Source organism: Lathyrus oleraceus, chromosome 7, assembly GCF_024323335.1.
Source record: "Lathyrus oleraceus cultivar Zhongwan6 chromosome 7, CAAS_Psat_ZW6_1.0, whole genome shotgun sequence".
NCBI classification, from domain to species: domain Eukaryota; kingdom Viridiplantae; phylum Streptophyta; class Magnoliopsida; order Fabales; family Fabaceae; genus Lathyrus; species Lathyrus oleraceus.
In genome coordinates, this window is record NC_066585.1 from 207052439 (window position 1) to 207074395 (window position 21957).

The 21957-nt window shown below is 30.9% G+C and overlaps 2 protein-coding genes across 5 annotated transcripts; one reads left to right on the forward strand and one right to left on the reverse strand.

The window, feature by feature from the left end:
• The first annotated feature begins 8325 nt into the window (after positions 1-8325).
• On the forward strand, positions 8326-11914 carry LOC127108150 (uncharacterized). The gene is made up of 4 exons (XM_051045574.1): positions 8326-8632; positions 8817-8875; positions 10707-10888; positions 11524-11914. Exons 1-4 carry the CDS (start codon positions 8449-8451, stop codon positions 11597-11599), a joined length of 501 nt encoding a protein of 166 aa, XP_050901531.1. The 5' UTR covers positions 8326-8448; the 3' UTR covers positions 11600-11914.
• Positions 11915-12050: 136 nt separating this feature from the next.
• Positions 12051-15040, reverse strand: LOC127108151 (transcription factor bHLH153). 4 transcript variants are annotated; one of them, XM_051045576.1, is made up of 6 exons: positions 14686-15040; positions 13426-13551; positions 13129-13194; positions 12949-13008; positions 12720-12767; positions 12051-12504 (listed from the first exon to the last, which is right to left on the reverse strand). In XM_051045576.1, the coding sequence occupies exons 1-6, from the start codon at positions 14725-14727 to the stop codon at positions 12352-12354; spliced, it is 495 nt and encodes a 164-aa protein (XP_050901533.1). In that variant the 5' UTR covers positions 14728-15040; the 3' UTR covers positions 12051-12351. The 4 variants fall into 4 exon arrangements, with proteins under 4 accessions (XP_050901533.1, XP_050901532.1, XP_050901535.1 ...); XM_051045575.1 differs by having other exon boundaries at positions 12943-13008; XM_051045578.1 differs by lacking the exon at positions 14686-15040 and adding an exon at positions 13641-14676 and having other exon boundaries at positions 12943-13008.
• Positions 15041-21957: the final 6917 nt, after the last annotated feature.

A 21957-nucleotide genomic window follows, 5' to 3' on the forward strand; every position in this document is an offset into this window, starting at 1 on the left:
TCAACCTTAACAACCACACAAATTTCCACCTTGACTTTTTACAGATGAGGATGTAATGGGTGGTACATTGGTTGAGTTTTTCTTTGAAGATAACATTGCTTATGTGACATTGTTTTTTTCAGCTGAAAAGAACGGGGAAAAAGAAGAACGACTATGTGAAAGAATTAGGGAACACACACGATACCTGTTGGGTTTTTATTGACCATTCCAAACGAATAAATAATAAAGATTTCATCAACTAAATTCACCTGAAAACTTCAATAAATGACAAAACAGAAGAATTTTTTTTTACGTTTCCTGCCATGTTGCCTTCTATTACTCATATATAACGTCAGAAACTAAAAGTGTTGACGACAAATCTTTGAAGGATGATTCTTTAACGAAATTTTTTAGAGGGACGAAAGTGAAAATAGATAACTTTATAGAGACCTTAAACATATTTAACCCTAATTAATAAAAATATTATAAGAAATAATATTAATTAAATCATTGAAATTTATACATCTATTTTTTTTTAAAACATAGCGCTATAATGACAATCATAATAGATGGATAAAAGACCTTGTTACCCTTTACATATTGAGAAGGTGTTGAATGTTTAACTTTTATTTTATTTTCTTTCTTTTTTTCACTCTTAGAAACCTTGTAGAAAATTTTGAAATTGAAAAAGGCTTTTTGAATTTTAAAACTCGCAAGCGTGTTGAGACTTGAAAATTTTAGAGTTTAAAATTATTAAATTCATAAATAAATACAATGATCCGAAGCACTCCATTGAACAAGATGAAATTCAACCTATTATATGCAAAACAACAATAATGAAATTGTAAATAATTAAAAATATAATTTAATAAACAAGATTATAAATCAGACAAATTAATTATTTCTTCAGGCAAATTAGGCTTGAACATGTAAAACCAACCAATCTTACAAAGATAAAATCTAACTTGATCGAATCCTTAATACAATATTTGTTAAATATTGAGAATATCGCTTGGTCAACTGAACACGTCTATCATCATTGATTGATGGACGACATTACTTAACATTGATCACTCTTTTTGAATCGCAGTGGTTGAGACAAAGATTCATTTGGTCTATTTGGTGTTTCAGATTAGATAGTTTAACATTGATATTGATCATGAAAAAATGGAAATGAGTCTCTTTGTTTTGGTAAATTACAGTTGAATTATAGTTCATTTTAATCCGATATAGGTACAAATAGTTTACTCTCTGTGTTCCAAATTATAAATCACTTTGAAATTTTTTTTATCACAAATTATAAGTCACCTTACAATTTCAATACAACATTAATGACATATTTTTCAATATACCCTCTATCAATTATTATTATATCATCATCCAATTTTTAAATTTCTCTCTCTTCCATAATAAATAAAGGACAATATTATAAAGTCATATATAATTTCTCTTTTCCATATTTTTTAAATTCGTGTGAAATATTTAAAATGTCTTATAATTTGGGACAAGAAGAGTATTATCTTTCTGATGTGAATTTCAAATAAGTCAAACACATTATTTTATACAAGTTCACATGCCTTTAATTTCACCTGAAGTGTCGATGCAAACTAAACCATACAAAAAAAATTAAATGACATGTTTCTGATTATAGAATATGAACTATGTCAAAACAAATCTTAACATGAGTTTTAATTAGAGATTATTGTATTATATGTTATAATATCAAGTTTTATTTTATTGATAATGACACGTTTAAATTACACAATATAAATAACAATCTAAAAAGGTAAAAAACATAATAGTTCAACCAAACAAAATCATATCTAATATCTAACTAATAAAAACAATCCCTAATTACTCTCTAATTTACCCTTTTGATCAAATCTATTTTTAACTAAAACAAAAGGGCATTACTGACTTTTTCAAAATTCCTGAACTATTAGAGATTTGACAATTAATTTTGCTGAGGTGTCATTTCTTAGTTTATTCTCACATATATGGTTTATACAAAATACAAAATGGGATACACGAGGAACGCTTTGGATACGCAGACACCAATTCATTTTATGCCTCTTTGAATTCCAATTCAATTTGGAAAATTGAGTTTCATTTATAATTCAATTTGGAAAATTGAGTTTCATTTATAATTGTTTTGGGAATTAGAAAACCCTATCTACACCATGGCTTTACAAATTCATTCTTCTTCCCCTTTCAACTCATTCATGATATCTTTCTGTTTCCCCTTTCAATTCATTCACAAATTGAAAACCTATTTTCGTCACTCATTCACAAATTCTTTCTTCTTCCTCTTTCAACTTTTCCATTCGGTAAACTCCATAACCTTTCCACAATTTCATTGATAATCATGTTTCTTCTATTTTTTGAACGTATTGTAACCTACTAATTAGGTTTCAGATTTTTTCAGATTTTACATCAACGATGGCGCGACCGATTGAATCCGTGATGGACATTAACGATTCTAAAGATTTGTGGAAGATTGTTGTTCGTTGTAGACATCTCTGGACTGTGAGAAGTTCGTCAAACAAAGAACACCTTGAACTAATTTTGGTTGATTCTAAGGTATTATTTTCACTGTTAGTTGTTTATGTTTTAATTTTCGTACTTATTTCTATATAGTTAATGATTATCTGAAACAAATTTGGCACATTTTTATTTTTTATGATTAAAAGCTGGATATGATACAAGCAATTGTACCATCCCATCTGGTGTCGAAATATGTGGGCGATCTTGCCGTAGGAGCTTCATATATCATGCAGAACTTTAAAGTCTCAAACAACGATTTCTCCTTTAAGTCTACTACTCGTGGATACAAGTTGGTATTTTGTGGTTCAACTTATGTTAAGAAAACGGAGCTCCCGGAGATTCCTATAGATTATTTCAACATTCTTGGTTTGGCGTCCATTGCTGATGGAAAATTCCAGCCTAATGTATTGGTTGGTACGTTGATATTTATATATATTATTCACCTATTTTATTTGGATTATCTTGTATGTATGCTTACATTGTTAATCAAACTTTTGAAGACGTAGTTGGAGGAGTTACTGAAATTCTGCAGACTCAGATAAACTCAGATAACAACAAAAACAAGTTTGTGTTTATGATCACTGACATGAGGTATGAAAACATTTGAGTTCGTATACTCAAAAAACTATTTACATTGTATTCGTTTCCTTTTTGTTGGTTTCCATTCTGTTAAAAATCATAAAGTGTTTTGCTTTTGTTTGTTGTGGTGTAATTGAACCACAACATCTTTGCTTTTTTTATTGGTAGCAAAATTGTCATGCAGTGTACACTATGGGGTAATTTTGCATTGCAATTTTATGAATACTACAAGAACCATGTGGAAGATGTGAACATTGTTGTTCTATTACAAAACGCAAGGATAAAGGCTGCGCAAGGTAAACGTTATTGTGTTCTGTTGATAATTTAAATACCCAATGTATTTGCTTCATTATGCTGATATTTAGTTGGTGTTGAAGGAGGTTTTCCTTTAAATGTATCCAATGCTTGGAGTGGCACAAAGCTGATCATTAATGATATTAGTAATGTTGAAATTAAGAAGCTGAAGGATAGGTATTTCACAAACATCTTGGCGTATCAGATTTCCCTTATGATTTTTTCGTACAATGTCGTACATGGTGATAGAATTTTACTCTATATTGATTCTTTTATATAATGACTCGCAGCCTAAATGCTGAACTGCCAAAGCTTTCTTCATCAAGTTTGTAAGTTGAAATAACTCAAACCTCACAGTATTCCGATTTTGATAAATTTATATGGAAGGCCGAAGTCATTAGTTTGGCTGAGATCGCGATGCTTAAACAAGTATGCAGGCTGCACATGAAACTTTAATCTGCTCTTAATCTTTATGTTATTTATATAATATAAGTGAAAATTCATTTTACAAGAAACAACATGTGTCACCATAGCGAAGTTGGAGAAGTTTGAAGTTGGTAATTCCGGTTGGTATTACGATGGTTGTGCCGAATGTACCAAGAGCGTCGCTGTAAAAGATGGCAAACGTAAGTGCTATGCAAATCACATAAGTTCTGAACCCGTGCCAAGGTATTCATTCATCGTTGTGTTATGAAACTGTTTCAATGGGAGTTATAAATTGGGTTCAATCTATTTAAATGGGATTTATATATAGGTACAAGCTTGAAGTGTTGGGAGTTGATGGTAAATTCAAGTCCCGTTTCGTCTTTTGGGATAGTGACTATTTCAAGTTAATTGGAAAATCTGCTCTACAGATGAAAAATGAATTAGTGGAGGTAATATGAGTGTCTTCAAATGTTGTACAAGAAATTGCTAATAATATATTTTGTTAATATGTATATTTTTTGCTGAAATTTAGGCCGGTGAAGACAATCCGTTAGAATTCCCTTTTGGTCTTGATGCTATGTTGAAGAAGGAGTTGGCAATTAGAGTTGTTTTTCAACCGAAATTTAATCGTCTTTCGGTTATTAGCTTTAAAGACGATGAAGATTCACGTAAGAAAGTTAAGGACACCTTCAAGTCTCATGAGGTATGTATTAACATATTATTGGCAAATGTTTCAATCTCATTGATTTGTATCTTAATTCTGATTTGAGTTAACAAAAATACCCTAATAATTCCATTATCTCTCTGCAGGATGTATCGAAAATTCCAATTTCATTGTCTTCCTCACAAGATGATATGAAGAGTTTATCGGTAAGTTATATTTTATATTTTATATCTTATATCGAATTAGTTGTCATATATTCCTGCTTTCAATATCTAATTGAAGACACACATGATTTTCAGGAACCTTTATCTGTATCTGTTGATTTCGACCCCAATGCTGCGAATTCTGTGATGACCCCCTGTAAACGTATAAATCCTGAAGCGTCAGAAGATGTTGAAAGTGTTCAACTTTCCTCTACGAAGACGATGAAACCTATAAAAAAGGAAGATGGTCGATAGATGATGATTGAGTTATTTGTAATATTTCATGGAATTTCATAGTTTTGATTTTGTTATATTTTAGTTTTAAATCGAAAAATGTTTCAAGATAATCCAAACTATTTGGAAGTTGATTTTTTGTCTATCTTATGCGTTTCAATTATGATGTTTTTGGTTCTTCAAACAAATATATCAGAAATAATGTTATAGTTGTTTGGATTAAATCCTGATTCTCATCATGGAAGTCGTTCTGATATTGTCCATGCATCTATTAGCTCATCCTATGTTTGGGAATATTGTCAGGTTCTAAAGCTCACAAAGAATATGAGACTTCGACATGGAAGGGATAATACAAGTTCTGATGAACTAGCAAAATTCTCAAAATGGATATTGCAAGTTGGTGATGGTAAGATTTCTGAACCAAATGATGGATTGGTTGAGATAGAAATTCCAAAAGAATTATTAATTTCAAATTTTGAAGATCCAATAAGGGCTATCGTTGATTACACATATCCGAATTTGTTGGAAAAATTTCAAGATGTTACGTTCTTACAAGGAAAAGCCATTCTTGCCTCAATCATTGAAGTTGTGGATAAAATCAATCATTACATATTGGATCTGATACCAGGTAAATGTTAGTTAGCTTTTATCTTTTCTAAACATAAAACAATACACTATAGCAATTATTTTTAATAATGTTTTATGTTTTGTTTTATGAACGGATATTTCAGGGGAAGAGAAAGAGTATTTGAGTTTCGATTCAATTGATAAAACAAACACAACTTATAATGAATCTTATGAAGTTTTAACTCCTGAATTTCTTAGTAAATTAAGAACATCAGGAATTCTAAATCATAAGATCAAATTGAAGGTCGGTACACCTATTATGCTAATGAGAAATTTGGACCAGGTTGATGGACTGTGCAATGGAACAAGATTAATTGTTACAAGGTTAGCAAATCATGTCATAGAGGCAAAGATCATGTCTGGAAAGAACATAGGTAACATTTTTTACATTCCAAGAATGTCTATGTCACCGTCTGATTCACCTTGGCCATTTAAGTTGATTCGGAGACAATTTCCAATAATTGTCTCCTATGCAATGACAATTAATAAATCCCAAGGTCAATCACTTGATAGTGTTGGATTGTACCTGCCTACTCCAGTATTTAGTCATGGTCAGTTGTATGTTGCTATTTCACGAGTTAAGAGCAAAAGTGGGCTAAAAATCCTAATCCATGACAAGGACAATTCACTGTGTTCGACTACTACAAATGTTGTGTACAAGGAGGTCTTCGAAGCACTTGGTTAACCGGTAAGCTTTTTATCTTATTATATTTTGACAACAATTTAATTACTTTCTACTTTATTCAATAACTTTTTTGCTTACCTCGACTATATGAAATTAAATAAATTATCATGCTTACTGTATATGAGTCAAATGGTTCTTTTGTATGAACATCCTTCTAATGCTTTATGCTACTATTATTTTACTTTTCATCTTATGAGACATTCACTTAAACTCATGAATTGTATTTGTTTGTCATGCAGGCATGCTAGCCATCATGTGGTCACACACAATTCAATTGAATGAGACTACTTGATCCTCATTCGGCCAAAGACACAGTTGTTTGTTAACTTTTGATAGCAATTTTTTTACTTTGAATAATTGGACTATGGTTGAAATTTCTATTGTTTTTTTTATTTAAGAATGTTTCAAATTTCAATTTATTTTAGTTTTAAATTCATTTTAGTTTTAAGATCCAGAATACTTTTCGAACTAAAGTTTACTATGCTATTTGTCCAGAATAGCTATATAAATCTGCCCTTTTATTTTATCCAACATTTTCACACAAATGTTTCTCACATATTAAATGATTCATTAATTTGACAACAAAATAATGTTCGCTCGCATATTTTATAAAAAAATTGTTTATGCAATATATTTTTAATTATATAAATATTAATGAACTTAATAAATATATATAAATTTGAAAAGTAATAGTGACAATCATATAATATAAATCCCGACGGAACCCGTGCGATAGCACGGGTATCCCACTAGTATAATGTAAACTGTCAAGTTGAATGCATGATAACATTCTAAAATATTTAAAAAGAAATAAAATTCATTCGGTGAACATGTGCTTAAGTGAGATGTGTAGCTCTCGAACACCATATCATGCAGTACTAGGTGTTCTGGGTGCTCTCTATATATGACTTAATAGTAGGATGTTCATTTATTAGAATGAAGACGTTGGAACGAGGTTCGATCTCCTTGAATTCTTGGTTAAACTCTCGTCCACTAATATCTTAAAAACGGTAATAGATTCATACTTACATAACATATACTAATAAATAAATAATACTATATGTTAATTGATTTTGATATTTAATTATATAATTACATGAAAAATGTTATGTATAGTAGTATCGTATATCTTGTTAGCTCCTTTGTCCCCATCTTTGTTATAATATTATAAGTAAGTCAATGTTGTACTTCATCCGATATAGTCTTCCATCATGTTTAGATCTTTGAAAAATTAGAGATATATTTGGTGGGCGTTGTTAGGAAAAATCGACATAGAAAAACTAAATATAAAGATATAATGTGAAAATTTCAAAATCGAAGAAAAAATACTATGTAAAAATTATTACAACACTTAATTTACATTAAATCACTCTCAGTTCTTACACCTCTAAAACAAATATTTAACTACATCTCAAAACACTTTAGCACAAGAGTATAAAAAAAAGTCAAATACAGACTTAAAATCTTTTCGACTGGTGCATCTTGTAATGAAGAAATTGAATCCATTATATAGTCTTGGGCTCACTCTTCCTTGCGAAATAAGTGATGTAAGACTTCTTTAACATGTATCTTTTCAATCAACGCTTACGATCTTCATATTGAATTAAAATAATACATCAACTTTCATTATCTTCATCGACAATCATAGTTCAAATATAACTACTATACTCCATCATAAAAAGTATAATCACTTGAAACTACAACACTTCAAGATTTTTCACATTGTCTTCATTGATAACCATAGTTAAAAAAGAACCATCATATTCCATTATAAAGAGTATAGTCACTTGAAGCTACACCATTCCAAATTTTTTAACATATTCTTTACCGAAAATAATAAAAAGGTAGTATTGTGAAAGAATTGTTGAGTTGCAGAGTCACAAACAAAGTGGTACTAACATCCCCCAACCCCCGCTTCCGTAATTAAAATTTGAATTTTGCCCGTATTGCCCCAGTTAAATCGGATTTTCCCGTTAAATTTGAGATGGGATTGACCTGCCTATCTCTAATACCTCGTTATGGTGCAATCTCAAGGGAAGGGGTATGATTAAGATGTTTTAATATAACTTTAATTGGAATGTTCTTGCCCAAGCCCAATGTCCACAAACAGCTGAAATGAGGCCCAAATAGCAGAGACGAGCCTGGAATGAGAATGATCATTGAACTTTCACAAGGTGGCTGGTTCAGGTGTTGTTGACCTGAGAGAGAGAGAGATGAAGGAACGCTCTATCGGTATGTATCAGTACGGGTTCGTCGTTACCGTGATTGTGATGTTGGCTCTGAGTTGCGGCGCTTCATCGGAACAACTGAGCTCAAGAGAATGCGAGAATCTCGGTTTCACCGGACTCGCTTTGTGCTCCGACTGCAATACTCTATCCGAGTATGTCAAAGACAAAGGTTAAATACATTCCAGATCTCTCTCTCTCTCTCTCGCACATTCAATTGTGATTCATAATCAATTTCACTGAAGCACGGATCGAATTGCATATTGGCTAGGGTTTAGTTTTGTTTCGAACGGATTTTGTTTGCTTGTTTCAATAAAGTAAGTGAGGATTATACTAAGCTCGTAATTTGGTTGCAGAGTTGGTATCGGATTGTCTCAAGTGTTGCGCGGAAGACTCCAATGATGCCACTACCAAGGTACGATCCATTTCGATTCCACAGGAATTGTTGATGATGCTTAGGCCATTACTAGAGTTTCCTTATTTGTGCAAATTCTAATCTAGAGTTTAAATTAGCCTAACTTCAACCTTAACTTTATGTGTAGTGAATTGTTTAAAATTTTTAAGGGATAATGTAAAATACAAGAACCTCTAGTAATGCAACCCATCATGGATGGCTTAAATGTTCTCATCTGTGTACATTACTTCGAAACAACCTGCTAATATTTTGCTCTAATTGTGCAACTTGTAAGAATCTATGATGACCCTCACAACTAACCCAACACATTGTTTAGGACAAATAATAGTCCTTGTAAGTTGCTTCCATTGTTATTCTTTTCCAACCGTGCTTGTTGGAGAAACACGCTAACTAAGAAGTATGGATACTTGATACAATACGAATACGACATGGATCATGGATCAATGTTATCAAATAGCGGCGCCATGGGCGCTATGACGGATATACGCGGCGGTTTTTAGGCTCCCCGCAATGGCAAATATCGGCCGATATTGCAGGTTTTTCCGTCATAATCCGCTATAACAGTGCCACAAAGCGGCTGGTATGGCAGGATTTTGACTCTCTGCCATCGAGAACATTGACATGGATATTAAAATACAGATACGTAATGAAAAACTACAAGAGAAACTATAAGAGAAACTATAAGAGAAGTTATTAAGAAAGATCTTGAGATTAATGATTTGGATAGAAGCATGGTTTTGGATAGCACATTATAGTGGAAGTTGATCCATGTAGCCGACCTCACATAGTGGGATAAGGGATAAGGCTTGGTTGTTGTTGTTGTATATAAACGCACAATATATATACAAAACAAAAAATGATAATTAAGAAACATTCACATTATTGAAAATAATCATAATAACTGCGAAGCAGGAGAGATGGAAAAAAGGAAGTAAGAAAAACAGGGACATGCAGAAATGAATCGCAGTAGAGATGAAATGGAGAATACCAAAAGAGATGAAAAACTAAAAGGATGAATGGAGGTTATGAGACGGAATTGAGAAATAGAAGGATGAGTAAACAAACCTGTTCATGTGAAGGTGAAGGAAGGACGTTGTGGCGTACAAAAACAAAACATGTGTGAATCATAGAAAATGAAGCAGAGCGGGAGGGAAATGAAGGGATGAATGTGAACAGTTTGGAGGGGAAGGTTTGCATAAAATGAAACGATTTTCAATTCTATTTAGTAAAGGATTTTAAAAAGTATTAAATATAAACACATATCGCGTGTATATGGACAAGCCAGCTGTATCTCATGCACATATATGTGTATCCCAAACTTATCAGCTCCACATTTTAAAAAATAAAATTAATTGCCAGATACTTATCTGACATGTATCCGACACGTATGGGAGTCAAATACATGCCAGACACCGATGCTTTGTCATTTTTGGAGTATCCGGGCTTCGCAACTCGATGACATGCTTTCAAGAATTTTCAAAGTAAGTGATGAAAACAACATCATCTTGCTTTTACCATTTCCTTCATTACATATTGGAGATTAGAAATCACTTGAAAGTAAGGTAGTAGCATTTAAGTACAAAAACAAAGCATATCAACCGAGTATTTTTTAAGACAGAAGCAATGAAAATATCCCCTAAGCAAGACTATCATCTCAATGTTTGACTAGCTTGCCCAATATCAAAGTTTGGAAGTAACTAAATATCAGGATCGAGCGTGAATGTGTGCAATTACTGCATATATTTTGTGTCATTTCACCTGTCCACCATATATTACCTCTAATCCCATTTTGGAATTATAGTTATAGTAATTTATATTTATGTAATTGTAGATTACATACTCTGGAGCATTATTGGAAGTTTGCATGAGGAAACTTGTTTTCTATCCTGAAATTGTTGGCTTTATTGAAGATGAAAAAGACCAGTTTCCATCAGTTAAAGTTCAATATGTTTTTAATTCTCCACCAAAGTTAATTATGCTTGATGATGTGGGCCAGCATAAGGAAACAATCAGGTGAGACTTCTTGATTATCTACAAATAAATACCCTGCTTGCACCCTGTTACTCAATATCCCCAAGTAAACTATTGGAATGCTATGACTTTTCAAATGTGTTACTTATTTGCTATTGGGAGCTGATGTGAGTGGTAGAATAATTATTAACATAATTCTGATAAAATTTATATAGAAGTTTAATGCTGTGATTATTGTGTTTGTTTTGTCCCATTTAGTTACGAGGTGTGTTGGAGTTGGTAAAACAGCACTCATTATGCAATTGTTCAGTATCACTATGCTTATGGATTTTTGTAGTTTACTTGTGATGAAAATGATTTTTACACTGAAATAAGAAATCTTCTAACCAGTTATCTGAATTATTTTGCAAAATGTAGAAACTTTTTTATTTTTTTATTTTTTATGGTTGCATGGGCTCTAAAGCAGCAGAAGTATGAACTAGAATAGCCACAACAGCTTGTAAAATCATTCTTGAATTGATTTAATATCTATTATTTACCTGCATTCTCTTCACAGAAAAGCAGTTGTGACTTGTGAAAACTATGTTTTTCTGTGTACTCTTGTTGATTTCTTTTGAAAAAAAAAGGAGGTGTAAGTTGTCTTTTATCATATCTTTTTTATTGTTTGTCTGTTGCAGAATTGATAATTGGAAACGCGAGCATATACTGCAGTATTTGCGAGAGAAGGTAAAACCTTCGGTGGGAGCTGCTTGAGAAGCTTCTATTCGATCTCTCCATGCTTTGCACTCTTGTTCTTGTCATAAGCTCAAAAAAAGTGAAAGGAGTATATACTGTAACTTAAACAAACCAGATAGACTCGCCCTTGTCACTGCATACTAGGGACAGAATAATTCAAATTATTCTGAGTTTTTGTGATAATTGATTCTGATAGGGCAGTTTACTTTTTTCCAGTTATGGTAACTGTAGAGACAACGTATTGTAACCCATAAATTGTTTCTTTTATGGCAACTGTAGAATAATGTGCACCTACTGTTTCAATATCAACTACTGGTTTTGGCATTTCTATAAGATCTGTACTTTGACTATTCTCATCATTGAGTGGATATGAATAAATCTAGGGTCAAATATTACATCTACACTTGAGATGAAAATGTCATAGAAACTGAATTTCATTAAGCTAATCAACTTGAGATGAAAATGCATGTCATAGAAACTGAATTTCATTAAGCTAATCAGTACATGGAACCATTCATCATACAACTAGAATTTTTAAATATACACTTAAAAATCAGCACATAGAACTGAATCCATATATACTAGAAACGTTACTCCCATCACCAGTTTAAAATTATTAAGGTATGGGATAACTTCTTCATAGAAGAGTTCTTAAAGCTTATGACTAATTTAGGTACTATGATTCCATCTATAATAGACAATAAATTTTAATGCTAATAGACTTGTTTAGCAACTTGTCAACCTTAAGGTTGCTCAGTTGACAAAGTTAATCACTGAATTTGAGAAACATCTTTCTCAGAACCGGGCGAAGTGGTCTTGATCGGAGCCCAAATGTCTGCACCATTGCCCTCAGCAACTCCAGTAGTAAATGAGACAGGAACAAGACATAACCCTCTACTCCTAAGGCTGCATGACTCTGTATCCTGCAAAGGTAAGAATCCTATTACAATTCATAATATTAAGAATATTTTTAAGGCCATATCATCTAAGTTGACAAAATCCTTGTCCAAGGGTTCTCATTCGCATAAATAATAGATCATCAATGTCATCTTGAAAAATCCACAAAAAAAGAAAGTTCGACCTCGTGTTTAACACAGATCTTATTCCAGTTTTGTAGTAGTATTCATGTTATTCTCACCTGCATCTGGATTGCTGGTGTAGTTTCAAGGTAAGGAGCACTAAGCAGCTGTTAAAACATTAAAAGAAAACATTTACACAAGATCAAAGTCAAATTGTGTCAACATAATCTGGAATGTGCAACGTCCTTTTAAATTTGGTCCAAGAAAATAAGCATGTTTTTGGCATTGTTACTATGATATTAATAACGATACATGAGCACGAAGCAGCATGAATGGACAAACCTTAACTTGTTTATGAAGGAACCCTATGTATTCCATTGCCTCCTTTAGAACAGAAGACGTATCTGTCTGCAGATAGAAATTAAGCAGTCTTTTAGGCTCACAGAAACTTAGAACATCACTAGTTATAGAACAACTGACTGTGATTCGTCAAATAATGCATCGCTCAAGGAATCAGTTGTTGCGTACCTTTCCATAAGGTGAAACAAGCTGTTGAAGAGCAACAATTCGTTCGCCAATCTTTTCCTTTCTATCCTATTGGCAGAAACATTAGAAAGGTCATACAAAAATGGGAGAAAAACACAACACAAAAATTCTATTTCTGATATCTTTGCTCATCAAGGAGAGTTCATTGCAACAGGTTAGTTGGATACAGAAAATAGTTTGACTTTGAATGCATACAGAAAGAAAAGGTAAAAAAAAAAGGAAACAGTAGTATTATTAAACAAGAAAAGTTAATAAAGGAGAAAGAAAAAGTAAAGAAACCTTAGTGGTGATCGATAAATCAGGCTTTTGCTTTTTAGATGCAATTGAATTATAATTGCTTTGATCAACAGAGCAAATGCTCCTTTTATGTTCCATCATCTTTCTAACATCTATCCCCTCTTCACTCTAGTAGCAACAACAACAACAAAAAAAGTATTAGAAAAACCATCTATCCGTATCTCTTCCAATGGATAGTATGGGTCGCCTCCAATCACCTCTGACGCAGACCAACAATTTGACAAATATATGATGTGAATCGTCTGATTCAATATAAAGATATAAATCACTCTAATTGCACGATTGTGTGAATTAAGAATACAAACAATTCAAATCCATATTTGCTCAGGACCGTCTCTGAAGACGTACAAGGCAAACTATACCTCCGTGGCAAAATAGGACCCTACTTGATTCATCACACGATATAACCATAATTAACCTACACAGAGCCTCCAAAAACTTAACAGCTCCGAAATAGGTCTCAAGTCCTGACATAAGTGTCGCAGCATGCAAAAATTAAAAGCCATAACCCATAACTAGTAAGATTGATTGGTATGTTATGAATATATTATAACAAAACCAAAAGTGGTCCCAAAGTCTTGATGCTAAGGAAAAAGAACAAGCCAGCCATGCATTGCAATTTCAAAACACATAAGCTTCTCTTTCCAAATGGCCAAAGGTCATCACTATCACAAACAATAATCCACATATTCAACACTCCAAAAATATACAAGAACAAAAATCCTTTCTAGATTGTGATTCTATCTATCTACCATATCAAAATTATTATTTAATTATCAATTTTTGATGTTACCAAGAGCCTCAAAAAAATGTTAGGTGGTCCCACACAATTTGTTTTTCTTTTTTAGCTTTGACAAAGACATGCACACATATACATACACAAATGAATTCACATATCCACATATACATACACCTTGCATGAATGAATCTAACTTGCTTACAAAATCTCCCCAACCACTTCAGTTGAATAATAAAGGATATCTTTATTGACAAAATGCATAAGGACATATGAATAATTAATTAGTTTTTAAAAAGAAGACAATGACTATTCAAGAGAGAATCATAGACTTTGCTTTTGGGTTTGTGTAGAAGAAATTTTTTGATCATATACAATCTAGAGATAAAGCATAGGATTTGGACTTCAAAAACCAAACTTTTTCTTACAACAATCTTTCATATGAAAAAATAACAAACCCCATTTACTTGAAAGGTAAAAAAAGGAAAAGGGTTTTAAGAACTTACTAAAAACATAGAATCAGCATTGCAGAAGGAACTAGCTATCATCTAAAACTTTGAAGCAAAAAACCTTTGTGGGTATGTTCCAAAAGCTTGAAAGTTTGTAACTTTACGCAGTGTCTGTGTTCACAATTTCATTCCAAGACTTTTGCATGAAAAATTAAAAAACTTGATCAAAGTCACAGACACCACTACTAGCTCAAAGATTGATAGAGAAAGTGATGAACTGGTTCTTCAAGGAAAAAGTAGTGGAAGCTCTTATCAATGGAGGAAAAGGAGAAAGAAACAGAGTTGTGAAGAAGAAGAAGGAGGAGGGGGTGCAGGTTAAGGTGAAAATGTGATTTTATAAACTAAAAATGAATGAATAAAATAATAATAATTTTTGTCAAAAATAATATAATAACAAAATTCCTTAGGTAAGATTTTTTTTAGTTGTATATTGTCATAAATAAACTTGACAGCTAATATCCAACCAAGATTTAATTTATTTATTCTGTTTTTTTATGATTAAATTGGTGATTTGTCTGTAATTTATTTATTTAAAAAAAAACTTAATGAGTACTTTTTTTAGTCTAAATTTCATTTTAAATATTTTTTTCCTTCTCTTATGAAAAGATAAGAGTGAAATTATTATTTTGAGAACAACATTTGTTTAATTTTAAAAATGAAAATTGTTTGGATACAGATTTCTACAAATAAAGTTTACTAAATATAGAAAAGTAATGGGACGTTGAATAAATGGATATTGGTATTATAATCAACAGAAATCTAGGATAAGATAATTTTTATCTTTAAAAATAGATTATGTCGGGTAATGGAAAAAGGTTTATCACTCCATTAATTAAGAAACATTGTTTGAGAAATTATGTTATTTGTCTACGTCAGGAATCCCTATCTTTTCACCAGAGGACAAATACTTATGACATCCACACTAGTACCTCACTTATTATTATTATTATTATTATTATTATTATTATTATTATTATTATTATTATTATTATTATTATTATTATTATTATTATTATTATTATTATTATTATTATTATTATTATTATTATTATTATTATTATTATTATTATTATTATTATTATTATTATTATTATTATTATTATTATTATTATTATTATTATTATTATTATTATTATTATTATTATTATTATTATTATTATTATTATTATTATTATTATTATTATTATATTATATTATTATTATATTATTATTATTATTATATATTATTATTATTATTATTATTATTATTATTATTATTATTATTATTATTATTATTATTATTATTATTATTATTATTATTATTATTATTATTATTATTATTATTATTATATTATTATTATTATTATTATTATTATTATTATTATTATTATTATATTATTATTATTATTATTATTATTATTATTATTATTATTATTATTATTATTATTATTATTATTATTATTATTATTATTATTATTATTATATTATTATTATTATTATTATTATTATTATTATTATTATTATTATTATTATTATTATTATTATTATTATTATTATTATTATTATTATATTATTATTATATATTATTATTATTATTATTATTATTATTATTATTATTATTATTATTATTATTATTATTATTATTATTATTATTATTATTATTATTATTATTATTATTATTATTATTATTATTATTATTATTATTATTATTATTATTATTATTATTATTATTATTATTATTATTATATTATTATTATTATTATTATTATTATTATTATTATTATTATTATTATTATTATTATTATTATTATTATTATTATTATTATTATTATTATTATTATTATTATTATTATTATTATTATTATTATTATTATTATTATTATTATTATTATTATTATTATTATTATTATTATTATTATTATATTATTATTATTATTATTATTTTATTATTATTATTATTATTATTATTATTATTATATTATTATTATTATTATTTTATTATTATTATTATTATTATTATTATTATTATTATTATATTATTATTATTATTATTATTATTATTATTATTATATTATTATTATTATTATTATTATTATTATTATTATTATTATTATTATTATTATTATTATTATTATTATTATTATTAATAATAAATTTTTAGTAGAAAGAGTATAGGCTCAATCAATACAATTTAGTAAAGTATTCCACCAAAAATAGAGTTAGCAATGACATCAAAAATATTTTGATCTCTATCTCCTAATTAAGTAAATGTAACTACACCATTTAATTTAAAGTTGAACGAGGGAAGTATGAAATTTTTATATAAATAATTCATTTTTTTAAATAAATATCCAAAATAATTCACCTTTTTAATTATTGCCTAAAGTAATTTATTTTTAAATAAAAAAAATTCAAAACAAAGGAGACGCCAATTCAATTGACGTCTGTGTACAACACATAAGAGGAGACGTCAATCCAATTGGAGTCAGTGTACAAATATATAGGAGAGAATACATTCTCTCTCCTATGTGTTTATACACTGTCGCCAATTGGATTGACGTCTCCTCTTATGCGTTGTACACAGACGCCAATTGAATTGACGCCTCATTGTTTTGAGATAATTTTTTTGTTTAAAAGTGGATTACTTTGGAAAATAGTTGGAAAATGGGTTATTTTGGGTATTTATTTGAAAAAATGGGTTATTTGGATAAAATTTTCTGGAAGTATAGAGTCACATTATAGTCAAATGTTGTACCAATTTTTATCATGAGCAATTTTAATGGATAAAATGAATTTCATCGATTCAAAATAAAAAGAGTTAGAGACATCAAAATCTATATATCTATAAAAACTTGATTATCACCTATGTACCCCTATAATTTAATACATATTCATTTTTATCAAAGAGAAATCAAACTAAAATTGAAAAAAATCAAAATTACACAGAGAAAAATAAATAAGAATAATAAAAATATGATTTTTTTCTTCCAAAAAGATAAACACTTGACATATTTTATTTTCTATTTTAGAGGATTTAAGAGAGTGGAGAAGGTGAAGTCTGGAGTTGAAGAATGTGATTATGGTCGTGGTCCACACCTAACAGTCAGATACACAAGAACTGAACGTTGAAAATTTAAAGTTGGGAGGTGAACCACAAGAGATATATCCCAAAGACAAAGATTTGGCCGTCCTATTCTAGAGGAGCTTGAGGGTGGCAGAGGAAGAGGCAATCCATGAATCACTAATTACTTTGGGCGTTAAACCATGATTAGTTTAGTTTAATTGATTTGTTTGGACTGATTAATGTGAGGTACCATCTCTGCCACGTGTATGGTTGAATATTTATAACATTATTTAGTTTGTCCATATAGGCAATCATCTATGTTGGATCCTCGTGGAGGAATCCTTCCCACCCATAGAGGCAACAACTTGTGTTGGATCCTCATGGAGGAGTCCTACCACCTATAAAGGCAGCCACCCAAAAAGGTATCTTTTCCTCCTTACTAAGTTATACAGTAGTTAGAAAACCCGTTGAAAACATTATAAAAAAGACATTTGCATGATAAAAATAAGGAAAAGAAATTTGGGGCCATTATTTCATTAACCCTCTAAGGGTAAGAAAGTACAAAAAACCTTTAGAGGTATCGTTAATCATTGCATAAAAACCCATAAGGAAAAGAATTGCAAAAGGCCACAAAGGGGGAAAATGTCAAAGCCACAGGCTTAGTAACCATCCTCTTAGGACCGTATTTCCTCTGAAGTGATCTCATGGTGAGAAACATTTTCCTTGGGAGTTTCCTCTGTCACAACCTTATCACCCTCGGGCTCAATCTAAGTGCCCTCATCAAGAGACGTGATTGGCCTCTCAGGAGGAGGGACATCTTTTTTTCCCAACAATTGGATGTCATCGACCATTTTAAATATGTCAATTTGACTTATGTCTAGCTTAGGGTAAAGGAATTCTACCAGCTCATTCACCCGCTCAAAATACAAATAAGAAGTGTCCACTAGTTCATCTTTAAGTGTAGATAAATCCTCCTTCTTTTTCTTATTAGAGAAAAGGGCGCCCTCTATGGATTCTTTTAGGTTCCTCTCTAAAATGACGAGGTCCTAGGCCTTTGACTCCACAACTTCAAGTTTGGTCTTCAGGTCCTCATTCTCTTTGATTAAGGTATTCACTATTGTCCACCCTTTGGCGAGATTTCCTTAGGAAGTGGATAACTTAGACTTCAGCTCATTCACAATCTTGGTGTGTCTCACGTTCAACTCGTTCCATCAACGAGACCCTTAGCAAGTGATTATTCTTTAAGTTAGACAAATTCTGAGGCGCGTTGTTGCAAATGGCCTTACAGTCTTTCGAGAAATCTTCAATAAATGGGAGGCAGGCACCGGTGAATTTTATGGGGTCAAATGTGGGATCGTTCCATACAGAGGACCGATGAGGAAGATCATTCCCCGTTGGCGAAGAATGCTCGCCCGATCTGTGTTCTCTATGGGCTTGGGTTGTTATTACATGTGATTGCCAATATTTCATATGTATATGACGGTAATGGAAACACAATAAAGGGAGGGGGGTGAATTGGGTTTCAAGAATGAGAACTTTTGCAACCCAAAATGACAATGAGAAAACATAGAACAAAAATAATGAACACAATTATTTTTATCCTGGTTTGTTGTTAACTAAGCTACCTCCAGTCCATTCGCCAAGGTGATTTCACCTTATCACAAGGACTTAATCCACTATAACTAAACTTGATTACAACCACAAAGACTAATCGTCAATGTCTTCTTGAGTAATTATGACTAAACCTCAGTCACCCAAGGAAATACAATCACAAAGATTGAGATACAAAGTGTGTTACAAAATTCTTCTAAGAAAGCATAATACACAAATGAATTACAAAGTATTTTACCCAAAATATTTTCTATGAAGAGTATGAATAAAAGTTCATTGTGTGTATATTTCTTTTCTCTCAAATATTTCACTGTATGCAATGTTCACGTAAATGATATTCTCTTAGGGTTTGACACTATTCCATTCTTCCAAGACTTCTTTATATAGGCAATGAAAAGATCCATTTGAGGGTAGAATTGGAATACACAAATGTCGTCATATAATTGCATAACGGTATGTAAAAATGGGAGACACAATGGTACAATAGTACAATCATTTCTCCATAAAATCAATGTAGTGGAAAGAATATTTGATTATGTACTGTGTACTATTTTCTCATAGAGTCTTGATCCAATTCATCAGAACCTGGTATTTAGAGTCTGGTGACACAGTTCATCAGAACCTGGTCTTCAGAAATATGGTCTTCAGAGTCTTGATCCAGTTCATCAGAACCTAGTCTTCAAAGCCTAGTGACACAGTCCATCAGAGTTGTTTAAGCGTAAGACTTCAGAGCTTGACAACATCAGAGGCTTCAAAGTTATAAATTTTTGGATGAGAAATTTTCAGAAGTGTTGATTATCTTGTAGAACACACATCTCTGAGTCAGAGTGCACTAGGTTAAGAGTTTGCTGATGTCACACATCATTTCTTCAGAGTCAAAACTTATATATAGTATATGCAAATTAAACAAAACCATTAGGGTACAAAATTGTTCTATATGAATCTATGTACTGTTATCATCAAAACATAAGGTCAGATGCAAAACTAAATATTGTTGTTACAATCTCCCTTTTTTATGATGACAAAACCATATATTTTGATGAACAACTTTTACTTGGTTTAATCACATAAAAACATCAAAGTGAGGTTTGTAAGCTCCCCTTGAGTTTTATACTATTAAAAATATTTCTCAACTTAAAAATTCAGAGTTAGTTTTGCAAGCTCCCGTTTGTAAGCTCCCCCTGAATTTTCTACTATTAAAAATATTTCTCAACTTAAGACTTCAGAGTTAGGTTTGCAAGCCCCCATAAGTTTAAGAATCGAAATAATTTTTAATACATAAAACATTTCAATTAGCATGAAAGTAATGAAGGTGAGAAAAACAAGAAAGGGGGGGTTTGAATTGTTTTGGAAAATAAGCGCTTTTTCAAAATAAAAACCACACAAGGAATTTATACTGGTTCGCTTATAACACAAAGCTACTCCAGTCCACCCGGCCAAGGTGATTTCGCCTTCAACAAGGACTTAATCCACTAATCTTGAAAGATTGTTTACAACCAACGTCTAAGAGAAGGATCTCTTAGTCCTCTCAAGTATACAGACTGCGCAGAGTCACTTGAGGAAATAAAAACAATAGATAAAGAACTATGTAATCTAGAGTGCTTCTAGGATAAGCAAATATTACAACAGTAAGAATAAAAGTGTTTCACGTTCTAAGCAAAAGCTTTGTGAAATATTGAGAGAGAGATGATGTTTCAGTGTATGCTTGCTCTTGTTCATCCACATTTCTTAATGTGATTGCTGTTCTTTATATAGGAGTGAAAGGACCGTTGAAATTGATGGCAAATAATTTGTGTTGAATAGGAATTAATGCCATAACATTTGTTGTTTCTTGCCAAAACAACTTTTTCTCCTCGAAAAACTTCTTTCCAAATATAGTTCCTTTCCATTTGAATTTGAAGTTAACGTTACTCTTTCTGTATTAGGAAATCCATTACCACATTGAATTTGAAGTTAACGTTACTCTTTCTGTATTAGGAAATCCATTACCACATTGAATTTGAAGTTAACGTTACTCTTTCTGTATTAGGAAATCCATTACCAAAGTATGCGTGACTCTGGGAATCTTGGAATCTTCCTGTGTTGATTCGGGGCTTCTGATGATGTCTTCAGATGACACTGAGAACTTCTGGAATGATATACCGTTGTTCAGAGTCAGAACTTCTAGAGTGCGCTTCTTCTTCAGATGCTTCTAATGTTCTGCTGTTTTGCTCAGAGTAGGAACTTCTTGAGCGTGTTTCTACTTCAGATGCTTCTGATGTTCTGCTGTTTTGCTCAGAGTTAGAACTTCTTGAGCGTGTTTCTACTTCAGATGCTTCTGATGTTCTGCTGTTTTGTATCTGATATGATTCTGTATCTGATGACATCATTAGATTTCTTCCTTCTTTCCTTAGAACCCTGCACACTTAGAAACTTTTCGTTAGGGTGCCATTTTTGGTTTCATCCTTTGCTATCATCAAAATCATGGAATCTGTTGTAGAACAATTTTTGTTCTTACAATCTCCCCCTTTTTGATGATGACAAAACAAACTTAAATAGCAGATGAAACATAACAAATATCAGACCAGATGCTCCCCCTGAGATGAGCTAGGGAGTTCAGAAGTTCTTACCAGAGC